Source organism: Schistocerca americana, chromosome 7, assembly GCF_021461395.2.
Source record: "Schistocerca americana isolate TAMUIC-IGC-003095 chromosome 7, iqSchAmer2.1, whole genome shotgun sequence".
In the NCBI taxonomy this organism is placed as follows: domain Eukaryota; kingdom Metazoa; phylum Arthropoda; class Insecta; order Orthoptera; family Acrididae; genus Schistocerca; species Schistocerca americana.
Window position 1 is genome coordinate 578435351 of NC_060125.1, and position 17207 is coordinate 578452557.

General features: G+C 38.0%; 1 protein-coding gene across 2 annotated transcripts in view; it reads left to right on the top strand.

Annotated features, from left to right (window-relative positions):
• The first annotated feature begins 5994 nt into the window (after nucleotides 1-5994).
• LOC124622376 (dolichol kinase) overlaps nucleotides 5995-17207 on the top strand; it is a 65577-nt gene continuing 54364 nt past the window's right edge. The window contains exons 1-2 of one of the 2 annotated variants that reach the window (XM_047148062.1): nucleotides 5995-6391; nucleotides 6502-6759. In XM_047148062.1, the coding sequence (XP_047004018.1) occupies nucleotides 6561-6759 (199 nt within the window). In that variant the 5' untranslated portion in view covers nucleotides 5995-6391; nucleotides 6502-6560. The remainder of the gene's footprint in view (nucleotides 6392-6501; nucleotides 6760-17207) is intronic. The other variant, XM_047148061.1, reaches the window with a different exon arrangement.

The window sequence follows — 17207 nt, forward strand, 5'->3', positions numbered from 1 at the left end:
TGTTCTGCATGCCATGGAAATAACTGTGAGACTGCGCGCCATCTGTTGATGGAATTGTGTACTATTTCGTGCGCTCTCGCTACTTTTAGAACAAACAATTAAATAAAGTTAATGTCAGAGCGGTGACTAATAGGAGCGACCGCAAAGCTATTGCACATGTACGGTTCTTTCTTTAAGTCACCACTCTGTGTGTCAATTTAGTTAGTGTGGGTAGTACAAATGGTCACCGTAAGGAATGCGTGCGACTACGGAAATAACTCTCAGAGGTCGGTATTTTTCTTTGGCAGTTGGCGTATTCACTCACAGTTCTTGTTATTTGGCAGTACCTCGAAGATGGTAACTGTGTTCATAACTCCAGTTAAAAGTCATAGAACTGATGATATTTCCAGAAAGGATAGTTATTGGAGTGAACAAAATATTTTCTTACTGCTACGCAAATAATCGCTGGCCTTCAGGGTTCCAGAGAGTTGACAAATAATGGGATTCTATTCTTTCCATTTCTTGAGGTTCTGGAACAGGTGTCACTCTCTTTCTGGCCTTTAGTTGCGATAGAGGGTATTGACTTTCGTTTTGTGTTCTGGTTTCCTCTGTGTTGTTGACACTAGACTAGTAGTACCAGCAATAGTCGTATACATGGAAAGCTACAAAATATTGTAAAGAGTATGGTTCAAATGGCTCTGAGCACTATGGGACTTGACTGCTGTGCTCATCAGTCCCCTAGAACTTAGAAATACTTAAACCTAACTAACCTAAGGACATCACACACATCCATGCCCAAGGCAGGACTCAAACTTGCGACCGTAGCGGTCACGCGGTTCCAGACTGTAGCGCCTAGAACCGCACGGCCACTCCGGCTGGCGCTGTAAAGAGTATGCAAAATGTTAATATTTTTTGGGAGTTTTACACTTACTGAAATATTTGAGTGTCGTAGGTGGTCTAAAAACGGAAAATAGTATACCATACCCTAACACTTAGTGGCATTATCATGATAAAAAAGTGCCAGTGCTGTATCAGATCAATCTCATTAAATTGTGTCTTATCAACTAGAGTACAAAAAAACTTCTGGAATTTGGTGAAGTATAGCTTTGTGGCTTTACTAAGAGAAAAATGAGTTTTCTCAGTTTGTATGCATCCATTGCAAATGGGCTTTTTCATTTATTTTTGGCCATTGACTTTGAAACATCTTTTACATAGTATTGAGCACATCAGTTTTATACAGGAAAATTGTACAATGAAATATTTACACTTCAGACACATGTATGGCAAATTAACCATTTCATGGAGGCATATTTGGAATGAATACAGGTATACTTACAACAATAATCAGGTCAGATACTTTTTCAGCAGTATTTAAATAAAAGTATAGATTTACCAGTATTAGAGCCTACTAGTACTTGTGCATACAACATGAACGTTTTTGAATAATATATGTTTTTTTTGTTTTCAAAGAGCTCAAGTCAGTTCATTTTCTGTTGTGTTAAGAAACACTAAAAAACTTTGTCAGGTGCACCCATTGCTATGTTGGGGTTCTGTTATATGCAAAACTTAGCTGTTCATTTTAAGTGCTCACCAATCTCGTTCATGAATTAGTCTGTTATATATTCAGACAGTTAACTGTCACCGAGCGAGGTGGCGCAGTGGTTAGACACTGGACTCGCATTCGGGAGAACGATGGTTCAATCCCGCGTCCGGCCATCCTGATTTAGGTTTTCTGTGATTTCCCTCAATCACTCCAGGCAAATGCTGGGATGGTTCCTCTGAAAGGGCATTGCCGACTTCCTTCCCCATCCTTCCCTAATCTGATGAGACTGATGACCTCGCTGTCTGGTCTCCTTCCCCAAACAACCCAACCCAACCCCAGTTAACTGTCATGACATTAACAGTGAAAAGGAAAAATGTCAAAGCAGACACTTGGCATTTACAGATGAAGTGTTTATTATTGCCTCATATGTGTGATAGAACGAAAAAAAGTAAAACACTGAATCGGCAAGTAAAGTATTCCTCAGGACACGAAATTTTGTTATTAACGAATTTCTGAAAACTTAATGCAAATGCGTATTCCCAACATCAATACTATTAATTCATACTCTCACAATCTGGATACCCAAAGAAGAATTAGATCAACAGAGTAAATAAGATATCATAATGACGTCAGAGCTATTTAAATCTGTTACCCTTATGAAGTCAACACGACTAATCATCCACTGGAATTCTGCGTACAGTAATTCCAAACATAAGAGATACACAACAAACTGAAGCCTTGGAGAAATGAAATCTAGTCATTCTCCCACCAAAAAGTAAAGACCCTCACACTAGCTGAAGAAATCGGTCAGTTTTTCAAATCTCACGTAAGACTTGGGTTAGAGTACTCCCACTTTCCTCAAATGGACTATCTTGTACAAGAGAAAACGAATCTATCATGTTACGTATCTTTTTGTGTTGTATTACAGGGCCATCCACCTATTCAATTAAGTGAAAGCACAAGAAATTAAGCTTCGAATTTTATCTACAGTATTCAGCTTACATATTAGTTCATGCTTTAAAAAGCATGTTTTTAACGTTTCACTGAAACAGAGCTGTGGCGAAGTTCCGTGTACTTTCTGCTTCAGGTGCAAGGATAACATAACAGCTACCGATAAACTAATTACATATAATATGAAACACCAATAACCATCCAGACATCAACTGAAGAGCTTCTGTAAAGTTTGGAAGGTAGGAGACGAGGTACTGGCAGAAGTAAAGCTGTGAGTACAGGGCGTGAGTCGTGCTTTGGTAGCTCAGATGGTAGAGCACTTGCTCGCGAAAGGCAAAGGTCCCGAGTTTGAGTCTCGGTCGGGCACACAGTTTTAATCTGCCAGGAAGTTTCATCAACTGAAATGTACCAGACAGTTAATTTACTAAGCTTATGGCACAATTAATATGACATTGCTGCCACTTTGCACTACTCGCAGTTATAATTATACTGATAACTAAACTGTTGGATTCCACCTTATTAGTTGTTTTTAACAGTAACCCCATCTGGCGTATTCAGTAGTGAAAAATAACTGGCAATTATATATCATCTTTAAAAGTAATGGTTACAAAAATAACTGTAACCATGATAACGGTTACTCCAAAATAAATGTTTTGCCCCATTTACAGCACACAGCAATAACGGAAACAACACAAGGTTTTGCACTAACCACACCATGTTGTCCCAGCTCTAACCAACTGACCAATGAAAAGTCAGAACTGGGAGATCAATTGGAATGTGCTATGTTTCACCCGCATGCAGGTTTCTCCTTGTTTCCTCACTAAGGCTGTTTTTGGTGCATTGAAGACTTGTCACAAATATGTTACCCATCATAGGATTTCTTACAGTTAAATATCAACTAACGACACATTGTCAGAGTCAGCAGAAGATTATAGTATAAACAAAAACTTTTTCCCTCCAACTCTAGTGTTATCTTTGGTCATATACTTAGAATCATCAGATTACTGTGTCACAGATTCAAAACTTGTTGAAAGGTTTTTTTTTTTTAAATCTTCGCCATTGCGACGGATTCTGAGACCAGCAATGATATTTAGGCTCTTATTGTTATAAATACTTGACAGTTTTTGTGACTATGTCACAATTCCCATGAGTGTGGTTTGGCAGCAACCTAAGACTACAGCTTACGTTGCTGTGAGTGAACTAACAGCAGTGGCATTTGGAGAGGAAAGTGCATAAAAATGAACTCCCATTTCGTTTTTATTTTTAAAAAATAGAAAATATTAAAAAATTATCCTTTAAAAGCATGTAATATTTAATTTATAATATTATGTGCCATTTACATTTTAGTAATAGGAAATAAACGAGAAGTTATCAGGAAGAAAATATTTTTAAAAACTTTACACTTAGCGAATTCCTAAAATAGCTGCTAAATCGGATCCCATGTACAAATAATCAAAATGACACTGAACAAAATTAGGAGGAGGTATTAAATTAGAGAAAACATCACCCAGTCTTCTAGAAATACCCCACATTTTCCCAGCAGTTTCGTCTTTAAATGGGTGTTCAACGTTATTTCTCTCTCACAGTTGTGAAGTCATTCTTCACACTCATTGCGATTAAGCATGAAGGAAGGAGCTTCCATAGCAAGACATCACTAAATCGACACTTCTTCAAGATCTTTACCAAGATGTGTTGGTCTCCATCCTCTTGTTTTTGCTATTGATCAGGTGCATCGCACTTCTTGCTGGACACCCTTATAAGAGTTTTTTTTTTTGTGCCATTGAACTGTTTACTTCTTTTAACTCAGCTGTTTTTGAACTACATCATTAATTTTAGTCATTTTCGACAAACTCCACTTTCTTTGATTTACCCTCTCTATTATCCTCTTGAAATCAGCAAGAGAACTACAAGGAAACAATAATGCACTAATACGGGAAGACTTTAATCATGAAAAAGAAAGACGCCCAGTTTAAGGAACTTCAGGAGGTCCAGTTTACCTACATTTCATAGCAGAATAATTTTTTAACCAAACATCCAATCAAAATGTAAAAATGCTTGATACAACAAATGTATCAGAGCACAATATATGCTGTGTGTGAATACTGTATCAAACAGCTATGAAAAATACCAATTTCTCGATATATGCTTTTACACTATGTATAAATAAGTGCACGTCATGTAATTTATTTGGCGCCCATTTCATAGCATTCATGAAACAGGGCTTGTCTTTACCACTGCGCTATCGTTCAAGTGTGAAGTACACCTTCACCAAAAATTTCTGGCAGAAACTATTCTAGAAACTTCACATTTTACGTCATACATGAATAGTTTTCTGATTTCATTTTCTGAAACAGCAATACGAAAAAACAATGAACATAATTTTCACAAACAAGTAAAATTATCGCAAATAAATATAATTTCCAGAGGAAACATTTTTCGCACTTAAGTAGGCACATTTTCGAAGAAGCAACAGTGCTGTAGCCAATAAACAAAAATCATTTGTTTTTACAGGCACATGGGAATAACATAGCACTTTCCGATTGGCCTTCGAGTTCTGATTTTTCATTGATTGCTTGGTTAGAGCTGGGACGACGTGGTGGGGACAGTGCAAAACCCTGTGTCGCTGCCGTTCTTGCACAGCCCACATTAAGCCAAAGCATAAACTAGACTAAGAGTGTACAGTTTTGCAGTAGAGGGGTTTCAAAGAATATGAAGCGAGGTGCTACAGTAGGACAGAACGAAAATATATCGAAGTTAGATTTATTTACGTCTTTCGATTTTATTACATCAACAGGCACCTTTCCCCACTCTTTATGTTGAATCACAAAGGACGTAGCAAAACAGAAAGTGAAAACAATTCACAGTGCGACAATGCATTTTAAATTGGGTCATTCTTACCGATCGTCGACGGAATGGGATGGAATGTAACGTCAACGATTCTGTGGAAAAAAACTGATGATATCTAGGTAGGGGCATGGAGGTGCTATCGTCATCAGACGAATAGTATAGGAATTTGTGCTTTTGTGATTTCTCAGCCCATATATTTTACATGCTCTGTTTACGAAGATTCCATGACGATCTGAATATTTCTTATTTTTGAGTGTTCTTCTGAACCGGAAAAAAATGTTTACGTTTTACAATGCACGGACAAAGAAACAGTCCAAAGTGCACGTAAACAAGAACATAAATAGACAAAGTATTTAACAGTGAAAAGTTGTCCCTACTGAAGGAGAAAAACTCCGTTGTTTTTGTCGTTGGTTGGTACTTGACAAAGAAGAAAAGGTAAAAGAACTGTATATATATAGCCATATAAACATATTTGTATATTTACTTTTCCTGGGGCAAATAAAAAATAACTGAAATGTCTGGATGACAGTATTCCTCATCTTTCACTTCTCTGCATTGTGCGATGTTTGCTGTACAACCTTTGTGAAGAGCATCTGTTACGAATTTTTCTTGGGCATTGATAAACACCTATTTTTAGTTTCTTGCTTTGGATTACATATTCTGAGTTTTGTGTCTTGTAGATGGTACATACCAGGTGTTGTTGGCTGTAAACTTTCACCGTTTGCGACTGGACTAAGTGAAGTGATGTTGATCGAAGTCTTACCGATTATTTGACGGTGACATTTCCTTCGACTTTGGAATGTCAGTCGTGTGTATGTAGCATCTGTGGTGGTGTGCATCTGATGTAAACAAGCAGTGACAGGAATAATGCAAGAAGCTGAGATGTAGCACGAGTTATCTGTTCCGAACTGCTGACGATGATTGAACTTTGATTTCAGTACGTAGGCTGCCTTCCTTGACGGGTGGCAGCGGTTGTTTGTTGGCCGAGAACAGAGTACCGCAGAGGTGCAAAATCAAAATAATGGGCAGTCGATTGCAGGCAATTTTAATGAGGGATAAGTATAACACGAGGTCAGTTGTAAACCTTGTCTCTACATTATTATGCAGTGAAACACTAGAGTACAGACAAGATGCGGTTTTCCTTCAGCCAGATGCTTCTGTCAATTTAAGGATTGTTTCAGCCTTTACTGTTAACAGGCCCGGCGCGTCAACAGGAGAATGGCTGATTTCTCTCCTCCCAATGGCAGTGGTATTGAGTACAATAAAAACTCACAATCCAAACTATTTGCTGATGACTTTCAGTGCCGGTCTGCTAGGCGCTGCCGTATGGAAACTTATAAGAATTTCTTTATGTGAAAATTATACTTTGAAACATTTCGATGTTTATGATGTGATACCAGGCGCTGTAATCTTTCTGCTTCTAAAGTTGCAGAAAACAAGTAAGTACATCACCCGTAGTTCGTCCATGAGGGTAGGCCCAGAAATGTTGCAGTAGAAGCTACCGTATTATTATTTGCCAATAAATCTGACGGCTAAAAGATACTTACTTACTTGGTTGATTATACTGGAAGGTGGTCAGTGTTGCTTTTAACAATTTGTAGTCTAAAACTATAAACACTGACGACATACAACACTGGTTTTATCCTAAAATTATATTTGACAATTGCAAGCGATTGTCAGTGAGAAATTTTTCAGAGCAAAGCCTGCTGGATATTGTGTTTATGAAAGTTTCATTACAAGGTATTTCTGTTTGAAATCTTGATCAGCATGCTTCCTCAATAGGCTACTTCCATTGTGTATGCAATTTAGTTATCTTTAGCACACAGTATTGCGTATAGAGTTTTATTTCGATTGATCATTTCCAAATGGCGTATAAATTTTCTGTCTATGAAGTGTCTGTTTGCGTTTACCCACATGTAATTCAGTAATTATCAAAAAAACAGTAAGATTTTGGCTCCATTGTCTGAAATATTTGTCATGCAATATAAAGTTGGCTTTGTGCATACTACACAAACAGTATCTCTTAATTTTTGGGGGTGGTGTCAGGTGTGTAGATATTAAGGTTGAGATGTGTTTGGCTGTTTCCACTAGGTGTCATACTTAATTAGGAAACAATACTATTTGTAATAGCTTTGTGCTGTAGTATTCTGTAACACGGAACAACAAAATTTGTCACGATTACCAAAAATCATTTAAATAATCATTATTTCCGATATGCTTTTGTAGAAACATAAGTGCACGTCTTATTTGATCTATGACGTAATCAGTATTGCGGCAATGGCTATTCTGTCTCCAACATGGTGCCTATTATGTCCATACATACACAGGGCACAAGTGTGAAAATACGTATAGGTAAGACAAGGTTCATTCCATGTCAATTCAACCAATTTGAGAAAATGTTCCGGCTGATAGTCTCAGATTTGGCTGACATACAGCACACCAATGCTACCAAATGTGGAACACTCATGTACAAAATTTCAAGTTCTCCTGCCAATTAGTTCAAGAATTATGGCTTGTGAAAGAAAGTGGCATGACTCGGAAATTGCAACCCGCATCTGGCAATCTATCTTCAGACCCAACTTCAGGTCTTAATAACTTAGGAACTATTCCGCACAGTCCAGTGAAATTTTTACAACCCTGTAACATCCACTTAGAGAACACACTATTAATCAAAACACCAACATATTTCTGAGGGAAAATAAAAAATTCCAAAATGTGATTTAAAAAATGTCATACGTTAAAAGGTAAAATTGTAGGTGCCCTCTGTGCCAAATATAATTCACTCAAAAAGAGTATAAATTTTTTTGTGATAAGCTTAATGTGGCCGAAACACACACGGAACTCAATTTGTCCATATCAGTCACACAAAGTTACATGCACATGAAAATACAAAAATTTGAAAAATTACCTGAAAACATGGATTTTCTAAGTGTGGTAGCACAAAAGGGACAAGTGATACCCAAGCCAAATTTCAAACACTGCATAAGTAGACCATGATATAATATGTGGCAAAATTTCAACTTGTTATTGCAAGGCATTTGTGTACAATAAAAGTTGACAGAGATGTATTTGGTTACGTTGCTGTTAACGCGATTTAGCGAGTAATAGTGATGGTGCAGACAGCTTGTTTCAGATAAAGCTGAAGTAATTGTTGGGAACCATTAGGCAACAAAAAGTTAAACAATGGTAGCTTTCAGGGACAGAATTAGTCATTGTTGGGCAGGAACAACAAAGGAAACAAAGCAACAATTACAGGTTACTAATGTTTTTAAGATTCTAGTTCAGACTGGTCAGTGCTGTTATGGAAAGTCAGTATGGAGGCAGAGTTGTTCAAACAAGTTGCAGTATTGCTAGAGCACAAGCATCTGAATGTCATAAAACAACATATGGAACGAAATGTGGCATTCACTTTGTACTGTATAATCTGGATGAATTGGACCAAGATTTGTTGCTATGGAGGTCTGGGATACACCCTGTGGGCACAAGAAGTGCAGTTCCAGGAAACTTTAGTGTTTAACATCATATGAAAGTGTTTCTGGATAAGTATTCTTTCCTACAAAGAAGTTGTTTTGATCCATTTCGGATTCATAAGAAGACAGTGAAGTGTAGCCTCAGAGAAATTGATACAAAATCAGTATTGAAAGTGAATCAGTGCGTGGGACTTAACATGAAACCAGGACAAAAGTTATGTTCCAGGTGTGTTACACTGCTAAAAAAAATGAAAAATATTCTGATAATTTACATGACTGATGAAGAATATCAACCACCTAAAACCACAGCGGATGAACAATTAAATACTTCAGTGACTGCTCTTGGTTTGTCTCCCATGAAGGCACACAAAGTTGGGAATAGACGGGCCCTGCTATGGTAGAAGAAAACTACAAGAAGCTCAAATGGAATTAAAACACAAAATAGCTGACACACTAATGGTGGAAGAGGAAGAACTATCTGCTCCAAAGGAACAGAAATCATGCCAGAAATGCTCTGATTTGGACAAAATTTTACATGATTTGAAAGAAAAATGTGCCATATCCACACACCAGGAAAAAGTAGCTATTCTTGCCCTTGCACCTCCCAGCTGGACTATTGACTACACTGCTAAGGAATTTAATGTTTCTACATATATGGTAAAGCAAGCTAGGAAAATAAAAGCAACCCAAGGAGTGCTTCCACAACTTCAGCAGGCTCAGGGTAAGTAATTGAGTTCAGAAATAAAGGTGCTAGTGTCGGAGTTCTATGAAAATAATGACTACAGCCGAATAATGTCTGGAAAAAAGACTATGTAATGGTGAAAATGGGAAATGTACGTGTACAGATGCAAAAAATACTGTCGCTATGCAACATATCAGAACTGTATGTAGAATTCAAGGGAAAGTATCCCAATACCAAAGTAGGTTTATCATCTTTTTTTCAATCTTCGGCCGAAATGGGTTGCGCCTGTAAGTGCAAGGGGCACACACAATGTTTGTTTATGTGAGACCCATCAAAACGCTAAGCTCATGATTGCTGCTATAAAGGATTCTGGTCTGGATTACAAAGGTGCAATGAAGTTGCTAGTGTGTGACATCAGTTCCTACCAGTACATGATACACAGGTGTGAAAAGTGTCCTGGTAAGGCAAATCTTGCAGAATACATGAATAACAAACTGTGTGGTGAACTCCTTGCGGATGACGATGAACTTGTTTCTTATAAACAATGGACACACATGGATCGCACAAGTCTTGAAACAAAGCAAAGTACAGTGGAAGATTTTGTTGAAATGTGTTGTCAAAAAATGGATAAACTGACCACACACAGCTTCACAGCAACAGCACAATCGGCTTATCTCCAGTTTTGTAAGGATAATTTGAAACAAGATGAAATTATAATAATACTAGACTTTTCTGAAAATTATGCATTTAGGCCTATAGTTCAAGATGCCATCCAAGGATATCATTGGGACAACAGTCAAGCAACTCTCCAGCCATTTGCGATTTACTATAGAGGTGAATCAGGTGATGTGTCTGTCATGAACCTGTGCGTTTTTAGTGACTGTTTAATTCATGACACCATTGCAGTTCATGCCCACATTCGCACTGTCATGGCAAAACAAGCTGCCTCATACATTTTGTGAAATACTTCAGTGATGGGGCAGCTAGTCAGTACAAAAACTGTAAAAATCTCAAAAATTTATGCATGCATTACCATGCTTTTCAGATTCATACAGAATGGAATTTTTTCGCAACAGTCACGGTAAAAATGTATGTGATGGTATTGGTGCTACCATTAAGTGCGTGGCAACACGAGCTAGTCTGCAGCACCCTACAGAAGGTCACATTCTAACACCTCTTCAGTTATTTACCTGGGTACAGAAAAATATCTCTGGCATACAGTCATTCTGGGTTTCAAAAGATGAGGTGAAATCAGTCGAAGAATTGCTAAACAGCAGACTAGAACAAGTTAAACTGTTGCAGGCACAAGGAGCCATCATCACTTCTCTCCAGCGGACTCAGACAATGTGCAGATGAGCAGACTAACTATAGGTTCAAAATGATTAATGGAAAATCTCATATAAAGATGTGAAACAAACACCAACAAAGAGATAGAGGGGCTGGCCAGTACTTACCTCAGCTCAGTACAGCCGATAGATACACAAAAAACAGAACCGAAAATTTACATTCCTAGCTTTAGGAACAAATGTTCCTTCATCAGGGAGGAGAGAGGGGAAAGAAAGGGAAGAAGGGAAAGTGGATTCGGTTACTCAAAACCCAGGTTATGAAGCAACAGGGAAAGGAAAACAGGGAGGGTAGCAAGGATGGAGGCATGGTTGTCAGAGGGAATTCAAAGATATCAACAGGGAAAGGAAAACAGGGAGGGTAGCAAGGATGGAGGCATGGTTGTCAGAGGGAAGTCAAAGATATCTTTGGCTTCCCTCTGACAACCATGCCTCCATCCTTGCTACCCTCCCTGTTTTCCTTTCCCTGTTGCTTCATAACCTGGGTTGTGAGTAACTGAATCCACTTTCCCTTCTTCCCTTTCTTTCCCCTCTCTCATCCCTGATGAAGGTACATTTGTTCCTAAAGCTAGGAACGTAAATTTTCGGTTCTGTTTTTTGTGTATCTATCAGCTGTACTGAGCTGAGGTAAGTACTGGCCAGCCCCTCTCTCTTTGTTAGTATTTGTTTAACTATAGGTTCATGCACAGCATGTCTTCACAGTGTGTCTGACTCAGGATTCAGAAGCAAAAGCAACAACATACAACCAGGTTGCTACGTTATTGTTGTTCATGATGACCTTTATAGGTCAACCATAACTATTGATACCCAAAAAAATAAAAATATATATATTACTTGCCACCAACAAATTCTGGCACTACAGACTAGGTCGGCCAACACACACACACACACACACACACACACACACACACACACACACACACACACGTGTGCGCCGATATCGCCATACGTACAAGAGAACTCTTGGTCAACGTCATGTTCTCATGACAAATACTACACTTCACAATCCCAGCAATCAGTCCAAATAACTGGAGGAAGTTAATAGCAGACAAGTCCTCCCCCATTTCTGATTGCAATATGTTGTTGTTGTTGTTGTTGTTGTTGTTGTTGTTGTTGTTGTCTTCAGTCCTGAGACTGGTTTGATGCAGCTCTCCATGCTACTCTATCCTGTGCAAGCTTCTTCATCTCCCAGTACTTACTGCAACCTACATCCTTCTGAATCTGCTTAGTGTATTTATCTCGTGGTCTCCCTCTACGATTTTTATCCTCCACGCTGCCCTCCAATGCTAAATTTGTGATCCCCTGACGCCTCAGAACATGTCATACCAACCGATCCCTTCTTCTTGTCAAGTTGTGCCACAAACTCCTCTTCTCCCCAATTCTATTCAATACCTCCTCATTAGTTATGTGATCTACCCATCTAATCTTCAACATTCTTCTGTAGCACCACATTTTGAAAGCTTCTATTCTCTTCTCTTCTTGTCCAAACTATTTATCATCCATGTTTCACTTCCATACATGGCTACACTCCATACAAATACTTTCAGAAACGACTTCCTGACACTTAAATCTATACTTGATGTTATCAAATTTCTCTTGTTCAGAAACGCTTTCCTTGCCATTGCCAGTCTGCATTTTATATCCTCTCTACTTCGACCATCATCAGTTATTATGCTCCCCAAATAGCATAATTCATTTACTACTTTAAGCCTCTCATTTCCTAATCTAATTCCCTCAGCATCGCCCGACTTAATTCGACTACATTCCATTATCCTTGTTTTGCTTTTGTTGATGTTCATCTTATCTCCTCCTTTCAAGACACTGTCCATTCCGTTCATCTGCTCTTCCAAGTCCTTTGCTGTCTCTGACAGAATTACAATGTCATTGGCGAACCTCAAAGTGTTTATTTCTTCTCCATGGATTTTAATACCTACTCCGAATTTTTCTTTTGTTTTCTTTACTGCTTGCTCAATATACAGATTGAATAACATCGGGGAGAGGCTACAACCCTGTCTCACTCCCTTCCCAACCACTACTTCCCTTTCATGCCCCTTGACTCTTATAATTGCCATCTGGTTTCTGTACAAATTGTAAATAGCCTTTTGCTCCCTGTATTTTACCCCTGCCACCTTCAGAATTTGAAAGAGAGTATTCCAGTCAGCATTGTCAAAAGCTTTTTCTAAGTCTACAAATGCTAGAAATGTAGGTTTGCCTTTCCTTAATCTATTTTTTAAGATAAGTCGTAGGGTCAGTATTGCCTCACGTGTTCCAGTATTTCTACGTTATCCAAACCAATCTTCCCCAAGGTCGGCTTCTACCAGTTTTTCCATTCGATCGTAAAGAATTCACGTTAGTATTTTGCAGCCATGACTTATTAAACTGATAGTTTGGTAATTTCCACATCTGTCAACAACTGCTTTCTTTGGAATTGGAATTATTCTTCTTGAAGTCTGAGGGTATTTCGCCTGTCTCATACATCTTGCTCACCAGATGGTAACGTTTTGTCAGGGCTGGCTCTCCCAGGGCTGTCAGTAGTTCTAATGGAATGCTGTCTACTCCCGGGGCCTTGTTTGGACTTACGTCTTTCAGTGCTCTGTTAAACTCTTCATGCAGTGTCATATCTCCCATTTCATCTTCATCTACATCCTCTTCCATTTACATAATTTTGTCCTCAGGTGTGGCCCTTGTATAGACCCTCTATATACTCCTTCCACCTTTCTGCTTTCCCTTCTTTGCTTAGAACTGGGTTTCCATCTGAGCTCTTGATATTCATACAAGTGGTACTCTTTTCTCCAAAGGTCTCTTTAATTCTCCTGTAGGGAGTATCTATCTTACCTCTAGTGAGATAAGCCTCTACATCCTTACATTTGTCCTCTAGCTATCCCTGCTTAGCCATTTTGCACTTCCTGTAGATCTCATTTTTGAGACGTTTGTATTCCTTTTTGCCTGCTTCACTTACTGCAATTTTATATTTTCTCCTTTCATGAATTAAATTCAACATTTCTTCTGTTACCCAAGGATTTCTAGTATCCCTTGTCTTTTTACCTACTTGATCCTCTGCCGCTTTCACTGTTTCATCCCTCAAAGCTACCCGTTATTATTATTATTATTGTTTCCTTCTTGTCTCAGACGTTATGTCTGGTTAAAAATGGAAGGTGACGCGGACCTTGAACAAGCGTGACTTCCTTTTAACTGTACGGTATATGTTACATTGCATTTAGGAACTTTCGAGTAATTGAACAAGTGTCAATAATTACAGATTTCTGTAGCTGTATATATAAGTTTGGATGTAGCTGTATTGCATTGATGTACTGGTGGATATTGTGTGGTATGACTCCTGTAGTTGATCGTATAATTGGTATAATGTCAACTTTATCCTGATGCCACATGTCCTTGACTTCCTCAGCCAGTTGGATGTATTTTTCAATTTTTTCTCCTGTTTTCTTTTGTATATTTGTTGTATTGGGTATGGATATTTCGATTAGTTATGTTAATTTCTTCTTTTTATTGGTATGATGTCAGGTTTGTTATGTGGTGTTGTTTTATCTGTTATAATGGTTCTGTTCCAGTATAATTTGTATTCATCGTTCTCCAGTACATTTTGTGATGCATACTTGTATGTGGGAACATGTTGTTTTATAAGTTTATGTTGTAAGGCAAGCTGTTGATGTATTATTTTTGCTATATTGTCATGTCTTCTGGGGTATTCTGTATTTGCTAGTATTGTACATCCGCTTGTGATGTGATCTACTGTTTCTATTTGTTGTTTGCAAAGTCTGCATTTATCTGTTGTGGTATTGGGATCTTTAATAATATGCTTGCTGTAATATCTGGTGTTTATTGTTTGATCCTGTATTGCAATCATGAATCCTTCCGTCTCACAGTATATATTGCCTTTTCTTAGCCATGTGTTGGATGCGTCTTGATCGATGTGTGGCTGTGTTAGATGATACAGGTGCTTGCCATGTAGTGTTTTCTTTTTCCAATTTACTTTCTTCGTATCTGTTGATGTTATGTGATCTAAAGGGTTGTAGAAGTGGTTATGAAATTGCAGTGGTGTAGCCGATGTATTTATATGAGTGATTGCTTTGTGTATTTTGCTAGTTTCTGCTCATTCTATAAAGAATTTTCTTAAATTGTCTACCTGTCCATAATGTAGGTTTTTTATGTAGATAAATCCCCTTCCTCCTTTCTTTCTGCTTAATGTGAATCTTTCAGTTGCTGAATGTATGTGATGTATTCTATATTTGTGGCGTTGTGATCGTGTAAGTGTATTGAGTGCTTCTAGGTGTGTGTTACTCCATTTCACTACTCAAAATGAGTAGGTCAATATTGGTATAGCATAAGTATTTATAGCTTTTGTCTTGTTTCTTGCTGTCAACTCTGTTTTCAGTATTTTTGTTAGTCTTTGTCTATATTTTTCTTTTAGTTCTTCTTTAATATTTGTATTATCTATTGCTATTTTTTGTCTGTATCCTAGATATTTATAGGCATCTGTTTTTTCCATCGCTTCTATGCAGTCGCTGTGGTTATCCAATATGTAATCTTCTTGTTTAGTGTGTTTTCCCTTGACTATGCTATTTTTCTTACATTTGTCTGTTCCAAAAGCCATATTTATATCATTGCTGAATACTTCTGTTATCTTTAGTAATTGGTTGAGTTGTTGATTTGTTGCTGCTAGTAGTTTTAGATCATCCATGTATAGCAGATGTGTGATTTTGTGTGGGTATGTTCCAGTAATATTGTATCCATAATTTGTATTATTTAGCATGTTGGATAGTGGGTTCAGAGCAAGGCAGAACCAGAAAGGACTTAATGAGTCTCCTTGGTATATTCCACGCTTAATCTGTACTGGCTGTGATGTGATATTATTTGAATTTGTTTGGATATTAAGTGTGGTTTTCCAATTTTTTATTACTATGTTTAGGAACTGTATCAATTTAGGATCTACTTTGTATATTTCCAATATTTGTAGTAACCATGAGTGGGGTATACTATCAAAAGCTTTTTGGTAATCAATGTATGCATAGTGTAGCGACCTTTGTTTAGTTTTAGGTTGATATGTCACCTCTTTGTTGGTAGGCATGTTATGGGGCGATATTTAGCTGGGTTTGCTGTGTCTGCTTGATCTTTAGGTTTCAGATAAGTTATTCCATGTGTAAGTGTATCAGGGAATGTGTATGGGTCTGCAATGTAACTGTTAAATAATTTATATTTAAAAACAAAGATGATGTGACTTACCATACGAAAGTGCTGGCAGGTCGATAGAAACACAAACAAACACATACATACACACAAAATTCTAGCTTTCGCAACCAATGGTTGCTTCGTCAGGAAAGAGGGAAGGAGAGGGAAAGACGAAAGGATGTGGGTTTTAAGGGGGACGGTAAGGAGTCATTCCAATCTCGGGAGTGGAAAGACTTACTTTAGGGGGAAAAAAGGTCAGGTATACACTCGCGCACGTACACACACACACACACACACACACACACACACACACACACACACACACACACACACACATATATATATATCCATCCGCACATACACAGACACAAGCAGACATTTGTTAAATAATTTAGTTAGATGTGAATGTGTTATTATTATTATTATTATTAATGTGTTATTATTATTACTATTATTATTGTTATTATTCTTCTTCTGTATTCCCCCCCCCCCCCCCCCCCATTCTTGTCATTTGTTCCCTTATGCTCTCCCTGAAACTCTCCACAACCTCTTGTTTAGTCAGTTTACCCAGTCCCATCTCCTTAAATTCCCACCTTTTTGCAGTTTCTTCAGTTTAAATATACAGTTCATAACCAATAGATTGTGGTCAGAGTCCACATCTGCCCCTGGAAATGTCTTAAAATTTAAAACCTGGTTCCTGTATCTCTGTCTTACCATTATATAATCTATCTGATACCTTCTAGTATCTACGGGATTCTTCCATGTATGCTACCTCGGTTCTTGAACCAAGTGTTAGTAGCTATGATTAAGTTATGCTCTGTGCAAATTTCTACCAGACGGCTTCCTCTTTCATTTTTCTCTCCCAATCCATATTCACCTACTACGTTTCCTTCTCTACCTTTTCCTACTCTCGAATTCCAGTCACCCATGACTATTAAATTTTCGTCTCCCTTCACTACCTGAATAATTTCTTTTATCTCATCATACATTTCATCAATTTCTTGATCATCTGCAGAGCTAGTTGGCATATAAACTTGTACTACTGTAGTAGGCATGGGCTTCGTGTCTATCTTGGCCACAATATTGCATTCACTATGCTATTGGTAGTAGCTTATTCATTATTAAACCTACTCCTGCATTGCCCCTATTTGATTCTGTATTTATAACCCTGTATTCACCTGACCAAAAGTCTTGTCCCTCCTGCT